This window comes from Anas acuta, chromosome 2 (assembly GCF_963932015.1).
Source record: "Anas acuta chromosome 2, bAnaAcu1.1, whole genome shotgun sequence".
In the NCBI taxonomy this organism is placed as follows: domain Eukaryota; kingdom Metazoa; phylum Chordata; class Aves; order Anseriformes; family Anatidae; genus Anas; species Anas acuta.
Window position 1 is genome coordinate 106,150,521 of NC_088980.1, and position 20,866 is coordinate 106,171,386.

At 46.8% G+C, this 20,866-nt stretch overlaps 1 protein-coding gene and 1 long non-coding RNA gene across 7 annotated transcripts; one reads left to right on the top strand and one right to left on the bottom strand.

Moving 5' to 3' along the window:
- Positions 1-1,631: 1,631 nt before the first annotated feature.
- On the bottom strand, positions 1,632-5,263 carry LOC137850953 (uncharacterized). 3 transcript variants are annotated; one of them, XR_011092918.1, is made up of 4 exons: positions 5,124-5,263; positions 4,420-4,969; positions 2,823-2,942; positions 1,632-2,321 (listed from the first exon to the last, which is right to left on the bottom strand). It is a non-coding gene; the product is annotated as an uncharacterized lncRNA (long non-coding RNA). The 3 variants fall into 3 exon arrangements; XR_011092920.1 differs by having other exon boundaries at positions 4,420-4,974; positions 5,128-5,259; XR_011092917.1 differs by having other exon boundaries at positions 4,420-5,181.
- A 134-nt stretch (positions 5,264-5,397) lies between these two features.
- On the top strand, positions 5,398-14,500 carry TGIF1 (TGFB induced factor homeobox 1). 4 transcript variants are annotated; one of them, XM_068671526.1, is made up of 3 exons: positions 5,398-5,843; positions 11,845-12,071; positions 13,432-14,500. In XM_068671526.1, the coding sequence occupies exons 1-3, from the start codon at positions 5,828-5,830 to the stop codon at positions 13,996-13,998; spliced, it is 810 nt and encodes a 269-aa protein (XP_068527627.1). In that variant the 5' UTR covers positions 5,398-5,827; the 3' UTR covers positions 13,999-14,500. The 4 variants fall into 4 exon arrangements, with proteins under 4 accessions (XP_068527627.1, XP_068527629.1, XP_068527628.1 ...); XM_068671528.1 differs by lacking the exon at positions 5,398-5,843 and adding an exon at positions 6,225-7,106; XM_068671527.1 differs by lacking the exon at positions 5,398-5,843 and adding an exon at positions 7,121-7,223.
- The last annotated feature ends 6,366 nt before the right edge of the window (positions 14,501-20,866 follow it).

A 20,866-nucleotide genomic window follows, 5' to 3' on the forward strand; every position in this document is an offset into this window, starting at 1 on the left:
TTATGATATGCTCACTTGTGTCATACTAAAGATAAGAGCCAGAGCCCTGCCTCCTACCCCCCACCATAGACAAGAAGGTAAAGCAGGCACAAGATGCATCTGTGGTGGACAAAAATGCTAATTTCTACATAAACTGTGGAATTACATGCCTGCGGTCTGTTCCTAGTCACACTTTCATTTTAAGTTAAAACCTGAAAGTGAACACTGTTACTCCAAGCAAGATTAAATCTATAATTCACTTTTAATTTTAATTTTACACAGTGGCCTGACTTCAAATTGTACGCTTTCATGTTAAAGCAAGCTTCGTAAACCACTCCCCCGAGTATCTGTGCAGCTTTCAGTCTCAAAGCAGAAGTGATTATGCCATTTATGAAGTTTCTGCATTGTCTTATAACATTACTGCATGTACTTAAGTTGCCTCTGTAGTAATCATGATAATACTCTACTTCCATATGCTTACATACTGAGGCACAGATGTGGGGGAGGCCTACGTGGAAATAAGGGAGCAAGGGCTGGCACATGAGGAGTTGTAGGAGGCCCCAGAGAAAGACAGCACTAAAACCTCCAACAGGAGCAGCATTCCTCTTCACTGGTGTCTGAAAATCTCAGTGGCAAGCAGGCATCACTGGAGCAGCTGATCTTCATCAAGAATGGTAACTACTGCGTGTTACCTCAAGTCTGTACTAAAATCCATGCAGAGAACCCAAAGGTTGGAGACCTGACGCCATACCAGACAGGAATCAGTGTGATTCCACATGTGGGATTCCTGAGCTTTGCCTCCTGTTTGATCTTTGACAAGCACAAAAGCGCACACATAAAAGAGTGTAAAGCACATCCAAGTTGCAGAGTCTATTACAGAGAAGTTCTGAAATGTTAGGATTGTCTTCACAACTTTGATTTACCCTTTTTCCCCCCTTTCAGAATGGCAAAAAGTGAGCTCTAGTTATGGGAGCACAGCTGGCTGGCATAATTTAGATTTCCAAAGTTTTTGAAAAGGTTCCATGCAAGGAGCTACCAGACAAAGAACAAGCTAGGGGAAAAGGCAAACAATTGTCACAAATGAAAATCTGGTTAGAGAAAGAGAAACACAGTGCAAGGCTAATTTTTATTATGACAAAAGGTTAACAGTAGGGTGCGTCCAGGTCCTGTACTCTGTTTTAATATATTAACTCAGCCCAGTGAGAGACAAAAAAAACAGGACAGGTAAAGAAGAGTGAGGTACTGAAGTCTGCAGCTATCAAAAATGTATTTGGGAAGAGGGAAACTTGTCACAACTACAGTGCCACTCCTGTTGCATGAATGAAAAATGCAATAACAGAAGCTCAACACCAAGATGAATATAAAACCGCAGATAAGAGTAACTTCAAACAAGCTATATGCTCTCCGAAATTGTTAGAGCCCTCTGCTCAGTATGTAGCAGCAGCCAAAAATAACGCCTAACATGCTGGATTCCAGAAGAAATAGGTCAGGGAGTAATATCAAATACACATATATATTGTAATCAGAAGCATAACCTCGCTTAGAATACTGCGTGCAGCCTAAGTCACCTCTACTGAAAAATGGAATACTGCAGGACCAAATAGACTTGGGAAAGAACCAAGACAACAATCAAAAGCTGGGAGCAATTCTCATAGGAAAAGAGATTGTAAAAACTGATTTATTTATCTTCGAAAGCAGACGTGATGCTTTTCACATAGAATAACATGGTAAAGAGCAGGTAAAAAACAGGAACTTTGTTTTCCTTGTCTCAAAGCACAAGAGGATATTCAATGAAATAAATAGACAAGAATCAAAAAAAAAAAAGAAATGCTTTATGTAGTTCACAATTCAACATGGTACTCTGCCATTGCCTGCTGTTACAGTGTTTAAATACCATACAGATATCAAACATTTATACCAGTATAGAAACCTATCTCATTAACAAAGTAAGTTTTATTAAGCTATTGCTTCAGGGCTTGTAACCATTAAAGAATAGGATGGGACATTTGTGGGAAAATATTACCTCATGTCTGTCTGCCTTCTGTGGCCTCTCCTTTTCCTCTAGACCATCTGAGACTAGTCAATGTCATGGGTAAGTAAAGGTGAAGAATGGGTGTGACCCACAAGAATCCCTCTTTTTCCATGCATAGGACAGATTTATCCCCTGAAAGAACAGTTATTTGTTGCATCACTTTATTCTTGTTGTGAAAGGTGTAACTTGCTTAACTTACTGTGCACTACTTAATTCTGCACAAACTGTAAGTAGTATGTTTCCTCACAAACACTTCAGTGGTATCTCGGTGTTCCACAGAGATCAGCGTCATGTTTATTGTCACCATGTCCTATAAAGAGAGAAGATAAAATACTCTCAAGTTAATGAATGGGAAACTGGAACAAACAAAGATAACATATCCACAAGCCTGTGACACCTAAGCATTGATTTTCCAGAGCACTCCCTGTAGGAGTTTCTATGTCCAAAGCATAGTCTTGGAGACTTCAGTGGTTGTTAGGCACACGCAGTCCCAGCATCACAAAGCAAAGCACTTGTAAATAAGACACATACGCTTAGTCACACAAGGTATCACATGTGGCAGTGCAACGGGACAAAAACAAACACGCAGGACCACAGAACACTCACAAACCTGTGGTACAGACAACCATTGAACAACTCAAAATCTAGACCCTCCAGTTTTTTTCTCCCTCTTTGAATCCAGTTCTGCACATACTTACAGCATGTCAATACAGACAAATCCAGACAGAGTTGAACTTGCTGTGGCTAAGCCAGGTTGTTCAAACCTGTTGGTACAGACGTATCTTGATGTATGTGTAGAGCACGCACTTACCCGAGGAGCTGCATAGAAGCCAAAGTTGCTCCGTGAGCAGCATGAACTGCACGTGAGATATGATTAGTGCTGATACAGCTCCAGCAGATTAAGTAATACTAAATCCACAGCCTTGCCAACCTGTGAAGAGAAACAGAGAACTGTGGAAAGTGATGTATTTTCTTACATACCAACTGCTTCTGCCCACAAGCAGCAGCCAACACCAACACTCACCATCAACTTACGAGCCTCCAGTTTACTGAACTCACTCAAAAATCAAGCCATTCTCTACCCTTAAATTCCAGCTCAGAAGCAGCAATGAAATCACCTGTTATCTTTTTAGATACCATTTTCTTTCAAGCGTGTTAAAGCTTTACTGTTCCAGAAAGCTACAGCAGTTTTCTTCCAACTGCTCTACTTCATAGCAAGTTTTGTCCACACTAGAACCTCCAATACGTATCTTCAAGTGCTAAAAGAAGTCAGAATTTGTCGAGAAACCCCAAGCACTGCCCCAACCCGACAACAAATGAAAACTGCACAAATCCACTTTGTCTTTCTCTCTGCAATACTTGCACCCACAGAATAACTTGCCAAAAAGAAAAGAAAAAAAAAAAACAAACAACTTTTCTACTCATGTTGTACCCAGGGAACTAGGCACAAACACTCGCTCATCTGGGGTCCCCGGTCCTACCCCCTTGCTTTTTACAGCTTTGAAAACAGCCATGTGCTAAGTCAAAATCAATTTTCCCCTTTGAGTGAATTCCTCGGGACCGGCATTCCAGCGGCGCTAGGAAGCCTGTTACTCACACGCTTAAAAGTGAGCTTAAGCTCGGTGTGAGCGAAAAGCTTTATTTTTTCCCCTCGTAAAAATGACCTCACCGAAGGAAAAAAAAAAGGGGGGGGGTGATGGTGCATGAGTTTGGTTGACCAACTTGCCAGCAGTCCCAAGGACAATAAACAAGCGTGAGGCGGCTCGTACGTGGAGGGGGAAATCTCCTCAGCTCCCTGACGTGCCTTTTGTTAACTTCCCGTCATTACTTTTTTTTTTTTTTTGTTCGGCACGACCACGCTTTGGGCGCTCAAAGCAGCAGCCCGAAGAGTCAGCTCTCACAGCTGGGAAGCAGGGCTTTAAAAAACAACCATCACAGAAAAAAAAAAAAAAAAAAAAGTATTTTTTTTTTTTTTTAAATCGCTCTCACACGCCACCTATGAGTCACCGCTCCCTCCAGAGACACAACTCGGCTCTGGGCGCGTTAAAAATACCCCAGCCTTTTCCTTCCGCGCTCCGGCTGCCCCCTGAGGGAGGGGAGGGCCGGCGGGGGGCTGCCCTCACGGGTCCCCGACCCCTTCCCAGCCCCACAGCACTGAGGGGGCACAAAATGGAGGCGGCGGGAACGGGGCTGGCAGGGCGCGCACCCCCCCCATGCACACACACAGGGCGGTTGGCGGGCGGGTAACGGCGGCTAACGGCCGGTAACGGCCGGGCGCTGCCCTGAGGTACCGCAGCCCCCCCGGTGCCTGCCATTGCTCAAGAGCCGCACGTGTCCGCGGCTCGGGCTGTACCAGCTGTTTTATCTCCGGCTAGGTCGCCGTAATTACGCTACATAAAAATAGTTACGAGGTGCCGGGGAAGGGCTGGCTGTCGAAAAAGCGCCGTCGCTTCCTCTTCTGCCGTGAATGCGCGTTTGTGCGGATCGGCTGAGCCCGAAAAAAAAGAGAGAGGGAGGGAGGGAAAAGAGGGGGGGGGAGAAGCGAGCCCTGTTTTCGCCGTAGGAATTTATTATTTCATCAGCCGCTTAAAGCGCTCGCTCGCAGCCCGACATGCCTGCCCCGGCGCCGCCTCGTTCACAAACAAGCGAGCACGTGGCCGCGCGGCACTAAAACAAACACACGCACAAAAACACACCACATCCGCACGCCTTTTCCTTTTCATTTTTTATTTTTATTTTTTTTTTAAAGGTAAGGCGGCTCGTCTTACTTTCCACGCTAAACCCCCGCCCGCTGTATGCGGCCCCCCCCCACCCGGAGTTTCGCCTTCGGGGGTGCGGGCGAAGCAGCGGGAGCGGGGCCGGTGCTGCGGGGCCGAGGGCTCCCGCATCGCTCTGGTGTGTGAGGAAAATAAACTGTTGCTGCACCACGTGCTGGCGGGGATGAGTCAAGCTGGGAGACTTTTCTTTCAAAGCGTGTGGCACGGCGAGATCCAGCGGGACGGGAGGGAGAATAAAAAAAAATAATAAAAAAAAACACATAACCTTTTGTAAAAATAACCCCAGAAAGGGGACGCGCCTTGGCAGGGAGGGGGGGGGGGGGCTCCTGCCGTACACACTCTCCTTTCTTCTCCTCGCTATTCACACGCAGGAGTGGGTGGTTCATCCGGCAGCAACAGGAGGAGGCTAGTCAAGGGCAGCTGTCAAAATCTCCCCCCCCTCCTCCCTCTCCTCCTCGCTCCCCCCTCCTCTTTTCTCCTTCCAGTTTAATGATCAAACGGCTGCCTGGAAGAAAGGGAGGCTCGCAGGACCCCCCCTCGGCCCTCCCCTCCCGCCTGGCGGAGCCGCAGCAGCCGGCAGGGGAGGAGAGAGGCGGCCGGGAGGAGGAGGAGGAGGAGGAGGAGGCAGCGCCGCGAGTGCTCGCGTAGCTCCGGGTTACTCTTACTCACTGCTGGAAGGTGGGGGAGGGTGCACTGGCGTGTACCTTTTCCTCCCGTGCCTTTTCTCACTTTACCGAGCCGGGGCCAATCCCCGCCAGAAAGGAACAAAGGGACGGGGGGGAGGGAAGCCCACCCCGGCCACAGCCGCCTCCAGCGAGCCCCAGGGGGGAGGCAGAGCCCCGCGGCTCCCGCTGACAGCACCAAGGACCCGGCCCGGGCGCCTGGCACCCACCGCGCTCCTCGCCTGCTGCTGCTGCTGCTGCTTCGTCCTTCCTCCTCTTCCTCCTCCTCCTCGCCGAGTTTAAAAAGGGAGCAAGCGGCCGGCCGGCAGAAACTTGGCTCAGCGGGCGGCAGCGGCGGCTCGGTCCTCGCCGTCAAGATGAAAAGTAAAAAAGGTACCTGCCTGCGGGGAGAGAGAGAGAGGAGAGAGAGAGGGGGGGGACCCGCGCCCCTTCCCCTGGCCGTGCTCGGGGGGCAGCCGAGCGGGACGGAGCCCCTCAGCCCCCCCCGGACCCCCTCAGCCCCCGGGGGCTGCCCTCACCCCGCTGGGCTCGGTGCCGGGCTCGCAGCCCCAGGCGGGTGCTGCCGGCGGCTGTCACAAGCCTGCCCCGCTGGGTGCCGCGGCCAAGTTTTGGTTCCCCGTCCCCAGCCGCTTCCCGGCGGGCAGGGCTGAGCCCCGGGGGCTCGGCTGGGAGCGGGGCAGCCTCCGCCGCTCTTTGTCTGCCGCCACGGGACGAGGGGCTGCGGGAGCTGCCTGCCTTGCTCTCCCCTTGCATCCCGTAACAGAGAGGGAAGAAGTGCAAAAGTTTGCACGCGGTTAGGGTTAAAAGGAGGAGGAAGACGCACATACCCCCCCCCCCTTCCCTTTGTAAAAAACGAGGCTCTCTGGGTTTTCTTTGTGCTGTTTACGAAAACTTTGCAGCGTGCTGCCCCTTCCCCCTCGGACCGCGCTTTTTTTTGGGGCCGGCCGCGTGTGCCCCGCGTTTTGGGGCCGGGGCGAGGCTGGCAGCGAGCGGCTGCCCCGCGGCCGTGATTCACCAGCTTGTGGTGTGCTCCCAAAGCGCTCCCAGGACACCCAGTGCCCCGTGGCGGAGAGGGGAGCAGCTCGCTGCCCCACGCTCAGGCTCTTTTCCCCCGCACCTCCTTGTTGATGCCCCCGGAGCGGGCAGCTTGTACGTGCAGGGCGAGCCCTGAGGGGTGCTGGAAACGAGGTGTCCCCCCCCAGAGGGTTTCCAGCCTCGGTGAGCGGGTTGGGGCTTGCACACAAAGGGAATGGGGCCACAAAAGCGCCCCCACTCCCTTGGGGTGCCCAGCTCCGCTGTCTGCACCTGGAGGCACCTCCGCCTTCGGGGGTCTCCTCCCGGGACCCTTAACCTTGCTGCAAGCAGCGATTTTTAATTTATACTTCTTTTTTTTTTTTTTTCTTGCATGGTTTCACTGAATTAATTCAGCCCGGTTATTTTTAGGACATTCCTATGCTCCCTATTTGCACAGCAGTGGTGAGCTGGTTTCCTGTCTGCTGTTGCTTCCATTGTTCAGACTTCTCTCCCCGAGGGCAGCTGCTGGTTGCTGAAATACCAAAACTCCCTGCACTTTCGGCTGTTGTTCTTGCCACCCCCGAAATAAATGTGTGTGAAAAGTGCTGACGTCGTTTCTAGGTATGCGTGTGTGTGTGTGTGTGTGTGTGTGTAGGGCTTTGTGTGCGAGAGAGAGGGAGGCAGAGCTCCGCTCCCAGGGCTGCAGGCTTGGGGCTGGAACAATGGAAACCACGCAAGGTGACGGGCCTGGGGGGCTCCCGAGCGGGGCAGGGGGCCAGGGGCTTGCCTGGCAGAAAGGAGAAGGCGAGGGGACGGGGATGGAAACTTTCAGCCAGGCGTTGGGGCTCGGGTGCCTTTGTTTTGTTCAAGGTTAGGCTTGTAGTTGTTTGGCACCTCCTGGCATTCAGGGCTGGCTCAAGAAGTTTCAAAGAATGACTTTGTTTCAGATTCCTTGCTCGCAGTCCTAGAAAAATCCTGTTTTAAAGGGGAAAAAAACGTATGGCGTAGCCAAGTCTAGCTGCTTTAGAAGCAACAGAGCTCAAGCTGTGAAATGCAGAGGAAAACAAATAAGCTGATTCCTCACTTCTGAAACATGCTCAAAGTTTTTTTTTGTTTTTTGTTTTTTTTTCCCCTCCGTGGAAATTCCCTTATGCATTCTGTAATTCTTGGTTGCTTATGAATAATTCTAAACTAATTTACTTTTGTTGGGTTTTAACTTCACGTTAAACTTTAGTTCGTGTTTTTTTGTTTTTATTTTTTTTTTTTTTTTTTCCTTTATCAGCCTGTGGGTTAAAACCCCGAGGACTGTTCTGTGGATGGTTTCATTTACAAATAATAACCCGATAGCGATCACACGGAACACACTCAGCTTGTTAATTAGCTGATTTGGAATACAGTCTTGCGAAGGCACAGGCGTACGTTCAAGTTTATACATGTGAGGAATCCTACTGAACTCGGTTGCGACAGGATCGGGGCCTTAGATGGGAGCTAGTTCTGCTTATCCGTGCTCATAAAAATCCAGCTTAAGTTCACAAAGCACCGACGGGGAGGGGTGGGAGCTTTTCCCGAAGGTGATCTTTGTCGGTTCCCTCTCTGGAGGGCAGAGATTGCTTCTTGTGGTATACTTTGTCCTGTTTTGAATAGCAGTTGGCCTGTGCCACTTCCTCAGTGAGCCTCTTCCTCGACACAATGGGATGGTGGTGGGTTTCTTCCTGGTAGCCTGGATTTTGAGTTTGCTAACTCCTGTTTCATCTGCCTCAGCCTCTCCAAATGCTTTGCCCTCCCCCTTTAGTATTTCAGTGTGCCTTCTGAAGGAGCAGTAGTTTATTTTGAAACCAACTTCAGTCATTGCCGTACTTTTTTCCAAAACTGTTCACGGCTGGGTGTGGGGCTCGGGGTTGTGTGCAGGACCCTGGGTGCAGTCTGCCCTGAGCTGGTTACAGGAGGACCTGTAAAGTCTCTGGGCTGTGATACCGGGCAACGGGGTGTTCAGTCATGTACATGGCTGCAGCTGGGAAGCCAGGAGGATAAAGCAATTTATTAAGGAGGGCTGCTGATCGTGCAGTCCTCAGGTCATTAGTGGCACGGGCCGCTTGTCTGTGGCAGCAGAGACCTCGGGCTGGGACCTCTGCGAGCAAACTCGTGCTGCTTTGGTTTAGTCATATAAAAGCAGCTCTTCTGTTTAGATTAAACATGTTTAGGAGAGGACGGAGCGTAACCTGACGCTAGCCTGCTTTGAAGATGACATAAATTAGTAGGTCAGCTGGGGCTACTCGGCATGTCCGCGGGCCTTTATTCTGGGTGTAAATAACAGTAAGCCAATGGTCCAGTGGTGGAGCCCGGCCAGAAACCTTTTCAGTTGGGCCCTGTTAAAACAGGAAACCAGCAACGAATAGCCTGATTACTAACACGGAGGCAAAACAAAGCTGGGTTGTAATCAGCAGGAATGCTTTAATGAAAACAGAGCCTTGACAGCAGCAACGTGGCTCCTGCTCTAGTAAAAAAAAATATCAGCTGGGGCCGTGCGAGGTTTGTAGCCAGGACTTCCTGTCGCTGCGCCGCGGGAGTATCTGCGAGCAGCTCACAGGGCTGCTGCTGCTCTATTTAAATGAGGAGAAGTTGTAACGCTGGGTTTCCTGCTGAACCCGAACCTGCTCTGTGTCACCAGCTCACCCTGTCAATTAACCTGACACACCGAGCAAGCCGGTCAAAGGGCAGCTCCGCCGTTGACTCATTCCTTGCTAGGTAAGCTACGGTTAGTCAGACGGCAACTTTTACTTCAGAAGTGCCGAGGCAGGAGATGGTGTTTGCAAAACACAGAGAGCTTTTCATGCTGCTGGCTTCGAGGGCAGTTACTTCGCCACTTTTTCAGGTGGAAGAGAGCAACAGTTTTGTACTGAGTTTCGCTGCCGAGGCGGTTTTCTCTAATTCAGCGAAGCTCCAGTGGAGTGCTTCAGCTGTGCGTTAGGTCCCAGAGAGGTCATGCCAAGTGGGGTGGTGATGCATGTCTGGAGGACTTCTCGTTACGCTACGTAAATATGGCTCACAAGCTGTGAGACACCTTATTTTCTCGTAGGAGTAGTTTCTTTGGCTCCTCTCCCTTCTTACTTCCAGTCTTCACTGTTTGCATGTCCCTGTCTTCCAAAGTCCTGTCTCGCTGCCTGTTAAATTCAAACACAAACAAAAAACCCAACCCACTGGAGTGCTGCAACGCTTCTCGTTTCTGACAAACAAGAACGGCGCATTTGAAAACACTGAATAATCTGGGCTAGTTTTAGCTAGTTCTGGCACTCGATTTAGAAGCTGCTTTGCAGAGCCATCACGTTGTCTGCGAGTGATCTTTGTTCCAAGAAGTGCTCCAGGACCCCGTTGTGCAAGGCGTGTTCTCAGGTTAGATTGCAAGCATGACAGCACTTTGCATGAAGCTATTACAAACAGAAAAGAGTTTGCTCATAATCCTTTAAAGCAAACTTGACATACTTTCTATGTGAATTAAGAACCTGTTTACCTAATTTAGGGGGTTTATCTTGTGTTGGGCATTTAAATATTTCCCTATTGTTCCTGCCCCACGACTGGATAATTTGTGGCAAATCATCCCAGGAAAAATACGTTTTGTCAGTTTGGTGTTTGTCAGTGGGCGTAAATCAGCAATTGAGAGAACAAAAACAATACTGAGTTACTGAAGTAACCATGCCAGACACTTCGCAGATTGATCATCCTACTGGGAACCCTTGCATGTCAAAAACATGCATTGAAATCTGGACAACTTAAACTAAATGTAATGATACTGAAGCTACTCATAAATAGGAGGAAGAAAGAATAATTCACCATGTCAGCATTGGCTACAGTTTGAAAGGGGGGGTGAGGTCCTTCCTCCGCACACATCGGGAAGTGTGGAGCAAAACTTTCACATACAGCCCTCTCCTTTTCTTTTCCTTTCCTTTTTTTTTTCTTTTTTAATAGCTTCATGTAGTTTTACACTTTCACAGGCACATGGTTTATATTTCAGGACTGACTTTCTTTCCTTAAACAGAACCTTTGAATTATGGGTAGTTGCCCACATAAAATTTTGACTTCTGACATTTAACTCGGTTTTACTATTAGTGTTTTCAGTTTTGCTGTTATGAATGAGCAAGTTCCTTCTTCCTCTCCCTCCCTCCCTCCCTTCTCAACATGAAATGCAAGTTTGAAACAAAGCTTATTATGGGCTCCTAGTACATTTTTTTTTTTGTAGAAGGCTTCTGAAAACCAGTCTATTTTCACTTGAAATTAGTATTGGATTGCACTAATTGAAATGTGTGATATCTTACATAGATTTATATGTAGTTTTGTAAGATTTCAAAATTACTGGTGAGCTTTACCTGGTGAGTGTTTAAAGTTTTCTGTGTATTTTAAGGTACAACTTGCTTCATCAGTGGCTTGTGTATCCTATACCAAAGGAGTAGAATTGTAGTCTTCTTAGCTACTGGCTGTTAAGTACTTGTATTTACTTTATTTTCTTAACGTATCTTCAAGTAGTGAAGCAGTAAAGAGTGGTGCATATATAGAAAGTGATGATCAATTTCTGAAATTCTTTCTTTGTGTTGTGAAAGAAAAAGGCATGCAGTTAACTTGTAAACCCGGAGACTGTAATAAGCGTAGCACACAGAACATGCACTTCCACAGGGTGAAATATGAGATTAAAACCCTGAAGTTGGGGGAAAAATAAAGAGGATGCAACCAAAGTGGTACATGATTTTTTATTTTTTATTTTTTTTAAACTAAATGAAAGTTACATGAGGATGGAGGCAGACACAATTCTCCTTTTTTTTCTTTTCTTGCTCCATTAGTTGTTATTAATAGTTCTGGAATGAGCTATTAATTTATAAAAATCTACAAGCCCTCTCTCCCATGAGGGAAGCATCAGCATTTTAAGGAGTAATTAAATAACCCATCGCTTGAATTGGGTGTATGGTTTTTCAGTTTTTGTCTGTTGGCCCTTTGCCCAGCCACTGGCTATCCTTCAAGAGAAGAGTGTTGGATGCATACCATAGCAAGCAAATTTGGACAATATTGGCGTTAGATAGAAGCCATCTGATAACATGCAGCAGATAAAAGGTTGCTAAGGGAACAAGAAAATGAGGGTTTACAGAGAATTCCCTTAGGAATGTCGCATTGGTACTACTTTTTGTTCAACTGACAGAAAAGCTACAGCTTGACAAGTTAACGCTACAGGATAAATCCCCTATAAAGGCTGTGCCGTGATTGATGGTAAAGGTGGTTAGTTAACGTAATAAGAAGTGTCTGAAACATCAAACGCTGGAACTAAATACTTGACTGGGGTAGGAGGCTGATGGTGCTTTCCTTTTTGTAATTGCAGGTGTAGTTGCAATATCAGGCAGCGAAACAGAGGACGATGACACTATGGATGTCCCACTGGATCTTTCCTCATCTGCTGGCTCAGGCAAACGTAGGAGACGTGGCAACCTGCCCAAGGAGTCTGTCCAGATTCTTCGGGACTGGCTATATGAGCACCGATACAATGCTTATCCTTCAGAGCAAGAAAAAGTGCTGTTATCCCGGCAAACACACCTTTCCACACTACAGGTATTCAAATAAAGCAGTCCTTTTTGCTTTGTTTAAAGGAACTGTTTTCTTCTTAATTTACCTGTTGTCTAGTCAGTGATGTAAGTATTTATACTCTGTGATGTTTCCTTTTTTTTTTTTTTTTAATAAGTACTCGCTCTTTTCCTGACAGTTGTAAGGAGAAATCCAGATGAATTGTGTGTTACGGTGATCTTTGTTTACTGGGAATAAAATTAGTTCTTTGGGAGAACAGACAGTCATGAATTCAAACATGAATGCTAATTTTCGCAAAATTGGGGCCAAAAAGACATAAAGTGTCTGTATAAGGTAATTTATTGTGAGAAGAAGGGATTAGTTTGTCAACAGAGGTTTTATGGTGATCGATGCACAGCTGAGTATATAACTCCTTGCTTCTAAAACTGCAACTTGAGGCTCATTCCTGTAGAACAAGAATATTTATAATTATGTGCATGACGACTTCCAGTAAGATCAGTGGAACAACCTGTATGGATAGAGCTACTCAAGTGCATTAGCATGGGTGCGATCAGGCTTTTATGTGGTTGGTTTTGGATTCTCACCTTGAGGCTATACCGCTGGCAACTGTGAGGTCCCCTGGATGCAACATACTTGTCTTTCATGATCCCCTTTAGTAGAAGTGCTGTGAGCAATTGCCACTTTCCACCTCGTGAGAAGGTAGTTGTAGGAAGACTTCTGCAAGCCCTGGTTTGGCGTGACGCTAAATATAGAGTGCTTGTGTTGGCTTCTGGGCTTTATTTTTTCCAGATTAGTTCGTTAGTACAAATTCCGTAATTGGCTGTGAAGTTAAATTTCCTTTGTGTAACATCATAAAGAAAACCTTCATGTAGTAAACACAAAAAAGACGTTAAACTATAAACTATCCTGTATCGCCCAGGAAACTGGTTTGATATTTAAACAAGGACAAACTTAAATGAGGTAATTCATGTTATGTCTGTCGACACAGTCAGTTGAACAAGGAAAATCAGTAACTATTTGTGGGAGGAGTGGCCCTCTTCAGAGAGAAAAGGTTTTCCTGTTGTTAATTAACCTAAGCACAGGGAACAATGGCTAATAGATTAATGTGTGTGCACAGAGTTAAAAGGTAAACCTCTGGGCTGAGGCTGGCCGTCTTCAGATGTCCTGGGGCTTTCCGCAGAAGGAGCTGGGGAGCTGGGGGTAGAGCGGGGACAAGGGAAAGGCCTTAGCCAGGCGTGTCAGAGCTTGTCCCATGGCCTCCTTTGTTCTGCGGTTGAGGAAACTGCTCAAACTGCTGGGAGGGAGTCATTAATCTAACCCAACGACTGTAGTGGCACATAGTTGGAAGTGAATGAAGGTAGAAATTAAGATGTCCTTGTATTCCCAGGTCTGCAACTGGTTTATCAATGCACGCCGCAGGCTCCTACCTGACATGCTGAGGAAGGATGGCAAAGACCCAAACCAGTTCACCATCTCGCGGCGAGGGACCAAGCTTCCTGAGGGCGGCCTGGTGGAGTCCTCCATGAGCACAAAGACCTTCATTCCCCTGCTGGAGGAGAGCGCCTTCCTCCCTGCCGCCGCCGCGCTCAGCAAGACTGTGTCCTCCTCCAAGCCTGCGTCCCCGGGTTCGGTCCTGGCTCGGCCCTCGGTGATTTGCCACACCACTGTGACTGCGTTGAAAGATGCCCCTTTCCATTTCTGCCAGCCAGCTGACGTAGGCCAGACCACGGACCTGCAGCAACCCCCAGCCAACGCCTTCACAGACAGCTCCCTCTCCTACCATGAGGATGCCTCTAAACTGGGACCTGGTGCGAACGCGCAAAGTGGGCTCTTTAACACTCCTCCTCCAACCCCACCAGACCTTAACCAGGATTTCAGTGGATTCCAGCTACTGGTGGATGTTGCACTCAAAAGGGCGGCAGAGATGGAGTTGCAGGCAAAACTTATGGCCTAAATCCCCTTCCTTCTCTTTCCCCATCTTTTTTTTTTTTTTTTTTTTCCAGGCAGGGATCTAACAGCTGTGTGGTTATTGCCATCCACACAATATCAAGAGACATAACTGCATTATTATTATTTTTTTTATTAATCTTATTTGCACAAGGGATTGCTGAAATGAAGCTTCCTGTCACTGAGATCGTCTTCAGTGGAATATGGTCATTCCAAGAATTACAAACTTAAAGCTACTGTAGAAAGAAAGGATTGTGTGTGTTTTTTTTTAATATTTCCTTTGTAGGTTTTTCATAATGTGAGATGGTTCCCAAGATCATGTGATTTGTTTTTGTTTCTTTCAGACTGTGCAATATCTAGTAATGATATAGAGTCTTCTTACCATTCCCATGCGGAACAGAATATACCGACACGCTGTCTAAAGTAAATTTTCAATTTTTTTTAACAATACGAACTTTGGATGATTATGCTTTTTTTCCCATAATGTAATAAAATATTTTCTTTAAAAACGGATGCACACGGAGTATTTTGTTGAACACAAGCTTCGTAGAAAACACAGCTTTCCTCTTGAAATAAATGGAAGTGAGAAATATTTTTGACCTCATACTGGCTTTGTTTGGTTTAGAGAATTACACTAGCAGTTTCTGTTAACCAGATGTTCAAAGGAATGTTGAAAAGTGGGCTCAAAGTACCTGACAGTGTTCTGCTGTGTTGACCTTTCTAATGGGGCCAAAGGGAGCTGTGTAGTCAACTAGCATTAAATTTCAGGGGGATGTCTTAGGCTCCTCTAAGAGTTTGAGCTTTTTAGCTCCTAGAAATACCTGGGTGATGTGACAGCTCATGGCGACATACTCCTGAGGATGAAATAAGGAGGCCAGGAAAAGGCTCGGGGTCTTTGCGATACAGCTTCTAGGCTTCAATGATGACAAATTTTGAGGGGGGCAAGAGGGGAGGTGTTACATTTCCTTTTCTTGGACTATCAGTGGCAAGATTTCGACTTTAGTAAATAGGAAAGGGTGAATATTAGGCTGAAATCTGTGTTCTGCCAGCCAGGTCCTTGAGATACTTAAAACACCAAACAAGTAGGTGACAAAGATTTAGAAGGGACCCCTGCTATATGTAGGTGTATTCTGGCCAATGGATTCCAAGTTACTTTTCAGAAAAGGACTGTAGCTACTGAAAAATGTGAAGGCTTGCAGCTGGCATTTCAGCTTTCCTGAATAGCAGTTACCCACCCTCATCCTTCTAACAGCAGTGAAGTGAGATGTCTAGGGAGAAAAATCGGTTCCTGCTAATCCTTAAAAACAAGCCAGTTGTCTGCCTGGGTGACTGGGGGAGGGTTTTGTAAAGCAGGAGAGCTGGCAAATGTGGGGATATTTTTATGAGTAGAAGACTGCAGTTTGTGTATATTGTGATGTATGCCTTCTGTTTGTTTTTGCTGTGGCCTTTATTGTGTTTGATGGCAGAAAACTTTGTTCTCTAGAGTACTGTTTGGAGTTTTACTCAATTTATTCCTTCCTTAAAGCTTCAGTTTATTTATTTTTCAAAAAACAAATCTGGTTTATTCACATTTGCACCAGCTTTAGTAACAACACAGGGTTGTCCTCATAAACTATGAATATAGAATCAGGTTCTGAATTTAAAAAAAAAACAAACACTATTGAAATAAAGCTAGAAAAAATAGTTCTGAGCAGAGCCAGATATGGCTGTATACTTCGTCTTAAAGGTGAAGCGTGTGAATCCAGAAAGAGACAAGTCCCCTCCCTTTGACTAGACATAATGTGCTTCTAGACTACTTTTTTTGGAATACCTAGGCACATTTTTTAATATATATATTAATCAGAGTAGGCTTTTGTGCAACTATGGGGTCAGTGTTGAGGGAGAAGTGGGGGAAGTTGAAGCAATCCTTTTGCAGTACAGATGTTTGCTCTCAAAGGGTGCTAGACACCCAAAAATGGAGCATCATCTTTGGTAAAGGTTTGTCAGATGTTTTCTTGTCCACATGCAACGAAGAATTTATTGCAACACTCTATGCCCATGCCTCAGGCACTGGCTAAGAAAAAACAACCTCAAGCAAATATTTTTGCCTTGTGGGTTCTTTTTTTTTTTTTTTCTTCTTTCTGGGTTGTTTGTTGTTGTTGTTCAAAAGCAGGTTGCCAGTGTGCTGAGGGGTAAAAATGGGGGACCAGATCATCAAAGGGCATTCTGAGAGATAATTATTCTTTACAATGGCATTTGAAATAAATAAAAAAATAAGTGTTTTTTTTTTTTTTGGGGGGGGGGGGGAAGGGAATTTGCTTTTTGACCTGACCAGTTCTGTAGCTCCACCAGAACAGCTGCAAAAATGGAAATAGGATGAGGAAGAAAACCTTGCCATTCAAGTTTTTCATTGAAAGTAGTAAGCCTGTGGTCACTGCTGTTACCGCTGCTGTTATCTCGTTCGCCATTCTCCCACACAAAGTGACGTTAGCGTAACAGAACCGAAGTCCTCCCCCTCCTATGAATGCTGTATTTCCATTTTGCTGACACTTTTCCAGGGGATTTCACTTGTGACCAGTTTTGCTTTAGGCCATTTTTATTATTATTATTATTATTTTAAAGTTACTTCTTGTGTTAAGGCTACATCTAGGAGTTCAGCTGTATGTAGTCATAAGCCAAACCCCTTTGGCACCTGGCACACAGTGAAATGGCTTTTCTCTACCCTCAGGTGTTATTTAACTTGGAGGAAGAAAATGACTCATACTGAGTACCCACTAAAAGAATATCAGAAGGCAGTTTCTGCTTTCCTGTAATCTAGCACTGATAGTTTTGGTTCAGGCTATTGAAGTTTGCCGGAATCTATTCTTTCAGAGCTGCAACTTGAAGTTAGCTCCAGATAAAAATTATCGAAAGTAGATTTCGGACATCAGGCGGAGCTGGAATCCAGAATGAGCAGGAGTCCCAACAGCTAACAAATCCAAGGCTGCCTGTGACAGCAGTGCCGTGCTGTGCTGGGGAGCATGTGGCCGGGAAGAGCCTGAGTGATCTAGGAGGTATGACAGATCTCCGCCAGCCGAGACAGCTCGCACGCAGGCTTAGTCAACCTTGTTTTCCTGGCTTTTGCGTCTTGTAAACACCACTTGGCAGCTGTGTGTGATAAATCCCTGCTTGAAGTGAAGATGATTACTATCAGGAGGGGATCTTGGGGCCAGCATTTCCCCATGTGTGCGTGCAGGGGGGGAGGCACCTCGTGGGATGGCGGGGCGGGGGCTGCAGCATTGCACACACATCTCCTGGCTTCTGTCATGAACTCAACGTGTGTGTCCATAAAACCCTCAAAGAGCTGCAGCTGGCCCTGTGTACTTGGGAAGGAAAGATCTCAGGGGTACGGGTGCTAAGCTCAGCAGGAAAGGAGTGGCAGAAGAAAGTACGTAGAAGCTGGGGATGTGGCTGGCTTGGTGAAATAGCTGTGTGGGGGGGATGGTGGGGGACGACGATCGTGGTTTCCCTTTGGAAGAGGAAGAAAGTGAAACCCAGCCTCCTGGAGCCCCCCGCCAGCCCTCAGCTCCCAGCCAACAGCACTGAGGCCGCACTGTGCATCCGTCAAGGTGTGTTTTCACCAGACATTTTTCTTGTTCACACTTGAGAGCTGTTCCTGTAGTATTTCCTAGCTCTTTTAAAGTTCGTTCTTGTTTTTTTTTTTTTTTTTTTTTTTTTCCTTCTTCCTCCTCTTGGTGTATTGCAGTTGTCAACTTTCCCCGTGGCTTTTGCCAAGTAGGGATTATTGGCACAAACACAGCGCGTGTTTGCTTCTCAGGACATGACTTGTTTAAGTCTCCTGTTCAGTGACTGCCTGAGCTGTTACGTCCCTGTCCCATTTCCCTAGGTTAGCAGGCTCTTCTCCATCAGCTCCGGTGTCTGGACTAAGGGGAAAGAGCGTAGACGAGCCACTCTCTCTAGCAAAACGTCACTTAAAGCTGTCGCTGTTCCAGACGTGGTAATTGCATCCACGTGTGCTGTGTGCCATTCACTGTCTGCTCTGGTCTCTGTCATGACAACGAGTGCCTGGAGATCTGTGAACACAGAAAAGCAAAAAAAGTCATTATGACTGCACTACCAAGCCAGCGCTCTGACTGCCTTCTCCATCCAAGGTTTGCACCCGTGGCTGCTGACAGCACAAAGCTGTAGCATTCAGCAATTTTGCTCACCTCTCCCTCTGAAACTGCAGCTTCACTTGGCTTCCAGCTCACCTTTACAAAGCTTTCTGAAGGCTTTGGCATCGGGACTACCCCTGGCAAGTGTCACCAGGCTGGCCGTGCCAGCTTGCAGGCTGGGGTAGGCACCAACAGCAGAACTGCCGTGTGGCCCCTCTACCTAACATGCACCAGCTGCCAGGGCTGGTGCAGGCCTGAGTAGGCCACAGCTGTCTCCCAGCTCCTCACTGCACCACAGGAGAGCAGGGTTTTGGTCAGATTTCGTGTATTTCCACTGACAGACTTGTTAGTGTTGCCCTTTCAGCTACTTGCACCAATGTGTAAGGAACCTGTAGACGTGCGTGCAGGTAGCAGCGCTTTGAAACCGTGACTTAACTGGGTGCAAAACTGGGCTGACCGCGAGCAGCTGGCAGCTGCCTGTCCCCATCAGTGCTCGGACAACTTCTCCAAGACCACAGACCGGGGCTGTGGCTGTTTCCTCTCACTGCAGCCAGCCCTGGGCAGTGAGCCCTGCCGGTAGGTGTGTGGCAGTGTGAGCCTCTTGCAGCAAGGAACTTTATGAACCCTGCACGTGGTGTTTGTTGTGAGCCTTTTGTCAAATCGTTCGGCTGACGATGAAGAGAACTGAGCTGACGGTGGCAAGAGCTGTTCAGGCTGCTGCTGTGGGTTTTGCAGCAGGTACCCATGTTTCCGTGGCTTCTCTGAGACTCTGCATCGCTGCCATAGAGCTGGGGAAATGCTGCCCAGGCAGAGGTTCCTGGAGCTCCTCCATCAGTGACATACAAAATCATATTTATATGATCTGAAGAGAAACCAAAGCATTTCATGGACTGGAAAAGCTCAGCTACTTTTGGAGAGTGTTAATCTTTATCAATAGTAAGGAAATAATTCCCAATTAATTCCTCAAGCGTGCTCCTGCTTCCGCCACTACAAATGAACAAGTAGGGCCAGAGAGACTTATCCTTGTCCTATCTAGTTGCAGCGTAAAAATGAGTAGTTTTCCCTACTGCAACTTTGCCTCTAGTGTTCTAGGTCTTTTGCAGGAGCAAAATTAATTTCTGTTTATTGGTGAACACATTTTAGTGTTTGGCTAGGGGCTTTCAGCCTCTTCATCTCTCTTCTAGAAGCTGCTGCTGGAAAAGACATTCTCGAACATAAATTGCCACCAGCTTATAGATTTTACTAGAACTACTTTTTACTTTAAAAAAAAAATAATAAAAAAAAATCACTCGACTGATTGTGGGAAGCACATGATGGCCTCCAGCTTGCTTTTGTGCGTAACTTGCCTTGGAAGAAGTTCTGGACAGCAGACACATAACTGATGGTAAGGATCACAACAGTTTTGCAATTTGACTGAGTAAGCATTCAGCTGTTTTGCCAGAGCCTGTAATTTCACTTCCTCTTCTAGCCTCGATGTTCTGATTGCCTGACCTCGTGCTGAATGTCTTATTTTGTTTTCTTTTGTACGTCTAGTATCATTCCTTGTTTGAACTCTCCCTCTATCGTCTCTATCCGTTTGACTTGACAGTGCTTACATAATGCTATGCATAGCCCATTTAAGTAGGTTAGAGATTATTTTGACTAGTTTTGTACTGCCTGGAAAGTCATCTCATCCTTGCTAGTCCACTAAACTAACCACAACAAATCTGGCTCTGATGCAAACGAATCAACTTCTGTTCATGAGAGAATGCACATCTTCCCTGTGTAGTCTGGATTTTTTTTTTTTTTCTAGCTTCTGCTTTCTGTGCCGTGGCAGACATAAGCCTAAAAGAAGAGCAATTAGTAATAAAATCCATCGTGTGTTTTTAAGAACCGAGAAGCTTCCCCAGGTGGACTTCCCAGCAGGTGAGGTATGAAGCAGACCTTCCTCTGCCAACCTTAGCTAAAGGTTAGTTCAGGTTATCGTATTAAATGCTACCTAGGCGGTTGCTGCTGTAACTCATTCTTCATGTTCAATTCAGCTGGCTTGTGCTCAGCCAAGGTATTTTCAGTGATATGCTGCCAACTTTCTACAAAGGCTTCCTCAAAAGTTTTTCTCCCTTAGCTGGTGATACATGGGAAAACCTCCTGTAAATATCTCCTCATAGTTCAGAGGTTTACATCTGCAAAGCACATACTGTGTGGTAACGCTACCAGTCCCTCCACCTGGACCCCCTTGCTCCTGCACAAGCAGCTTCAGCCAACTTCATCTCCTTGCCTGGTCAGTAAATTAATAGATATGTGCTGAATCTGCGAGACATCTGGTTTTACATCTCACCTACTTTGCTCATGGGGGCAAGAGGGAAGGTCCTGGCCACCCTCTGAAGGGAGGGTGGCACTCCCTACTATCTTTTGGACCCCAGGAGGAGGTAATAGGGACACAGGTCTCTCAGTGGGACAGTTCCCACTTGCTCCTTAACCTGGCTGGGAACCTGGGGGCAGCAGGAGCGGTGTGGGTCCCCTGGTCAGCAAGCAGTTTCTCGAGCTCCCTCTAATTGAAACAAGCAGCATCCATGTGGGCTGGGGTTGTGCGTGCATCATTTTCTTTCCTATTTACACCCGTAAGCAGCAGGTATTTCCGCTCTGAGAAATTTCCTTCCAAGCGGGGTGATTCAGAAAGCTCAGGTTTCCTCCCACGGGGTCGAGCGAGCGAGGCGGGCAGCACGGATCAGCTGATGCCCGCGTTAGTCAGACTTTCTGCAT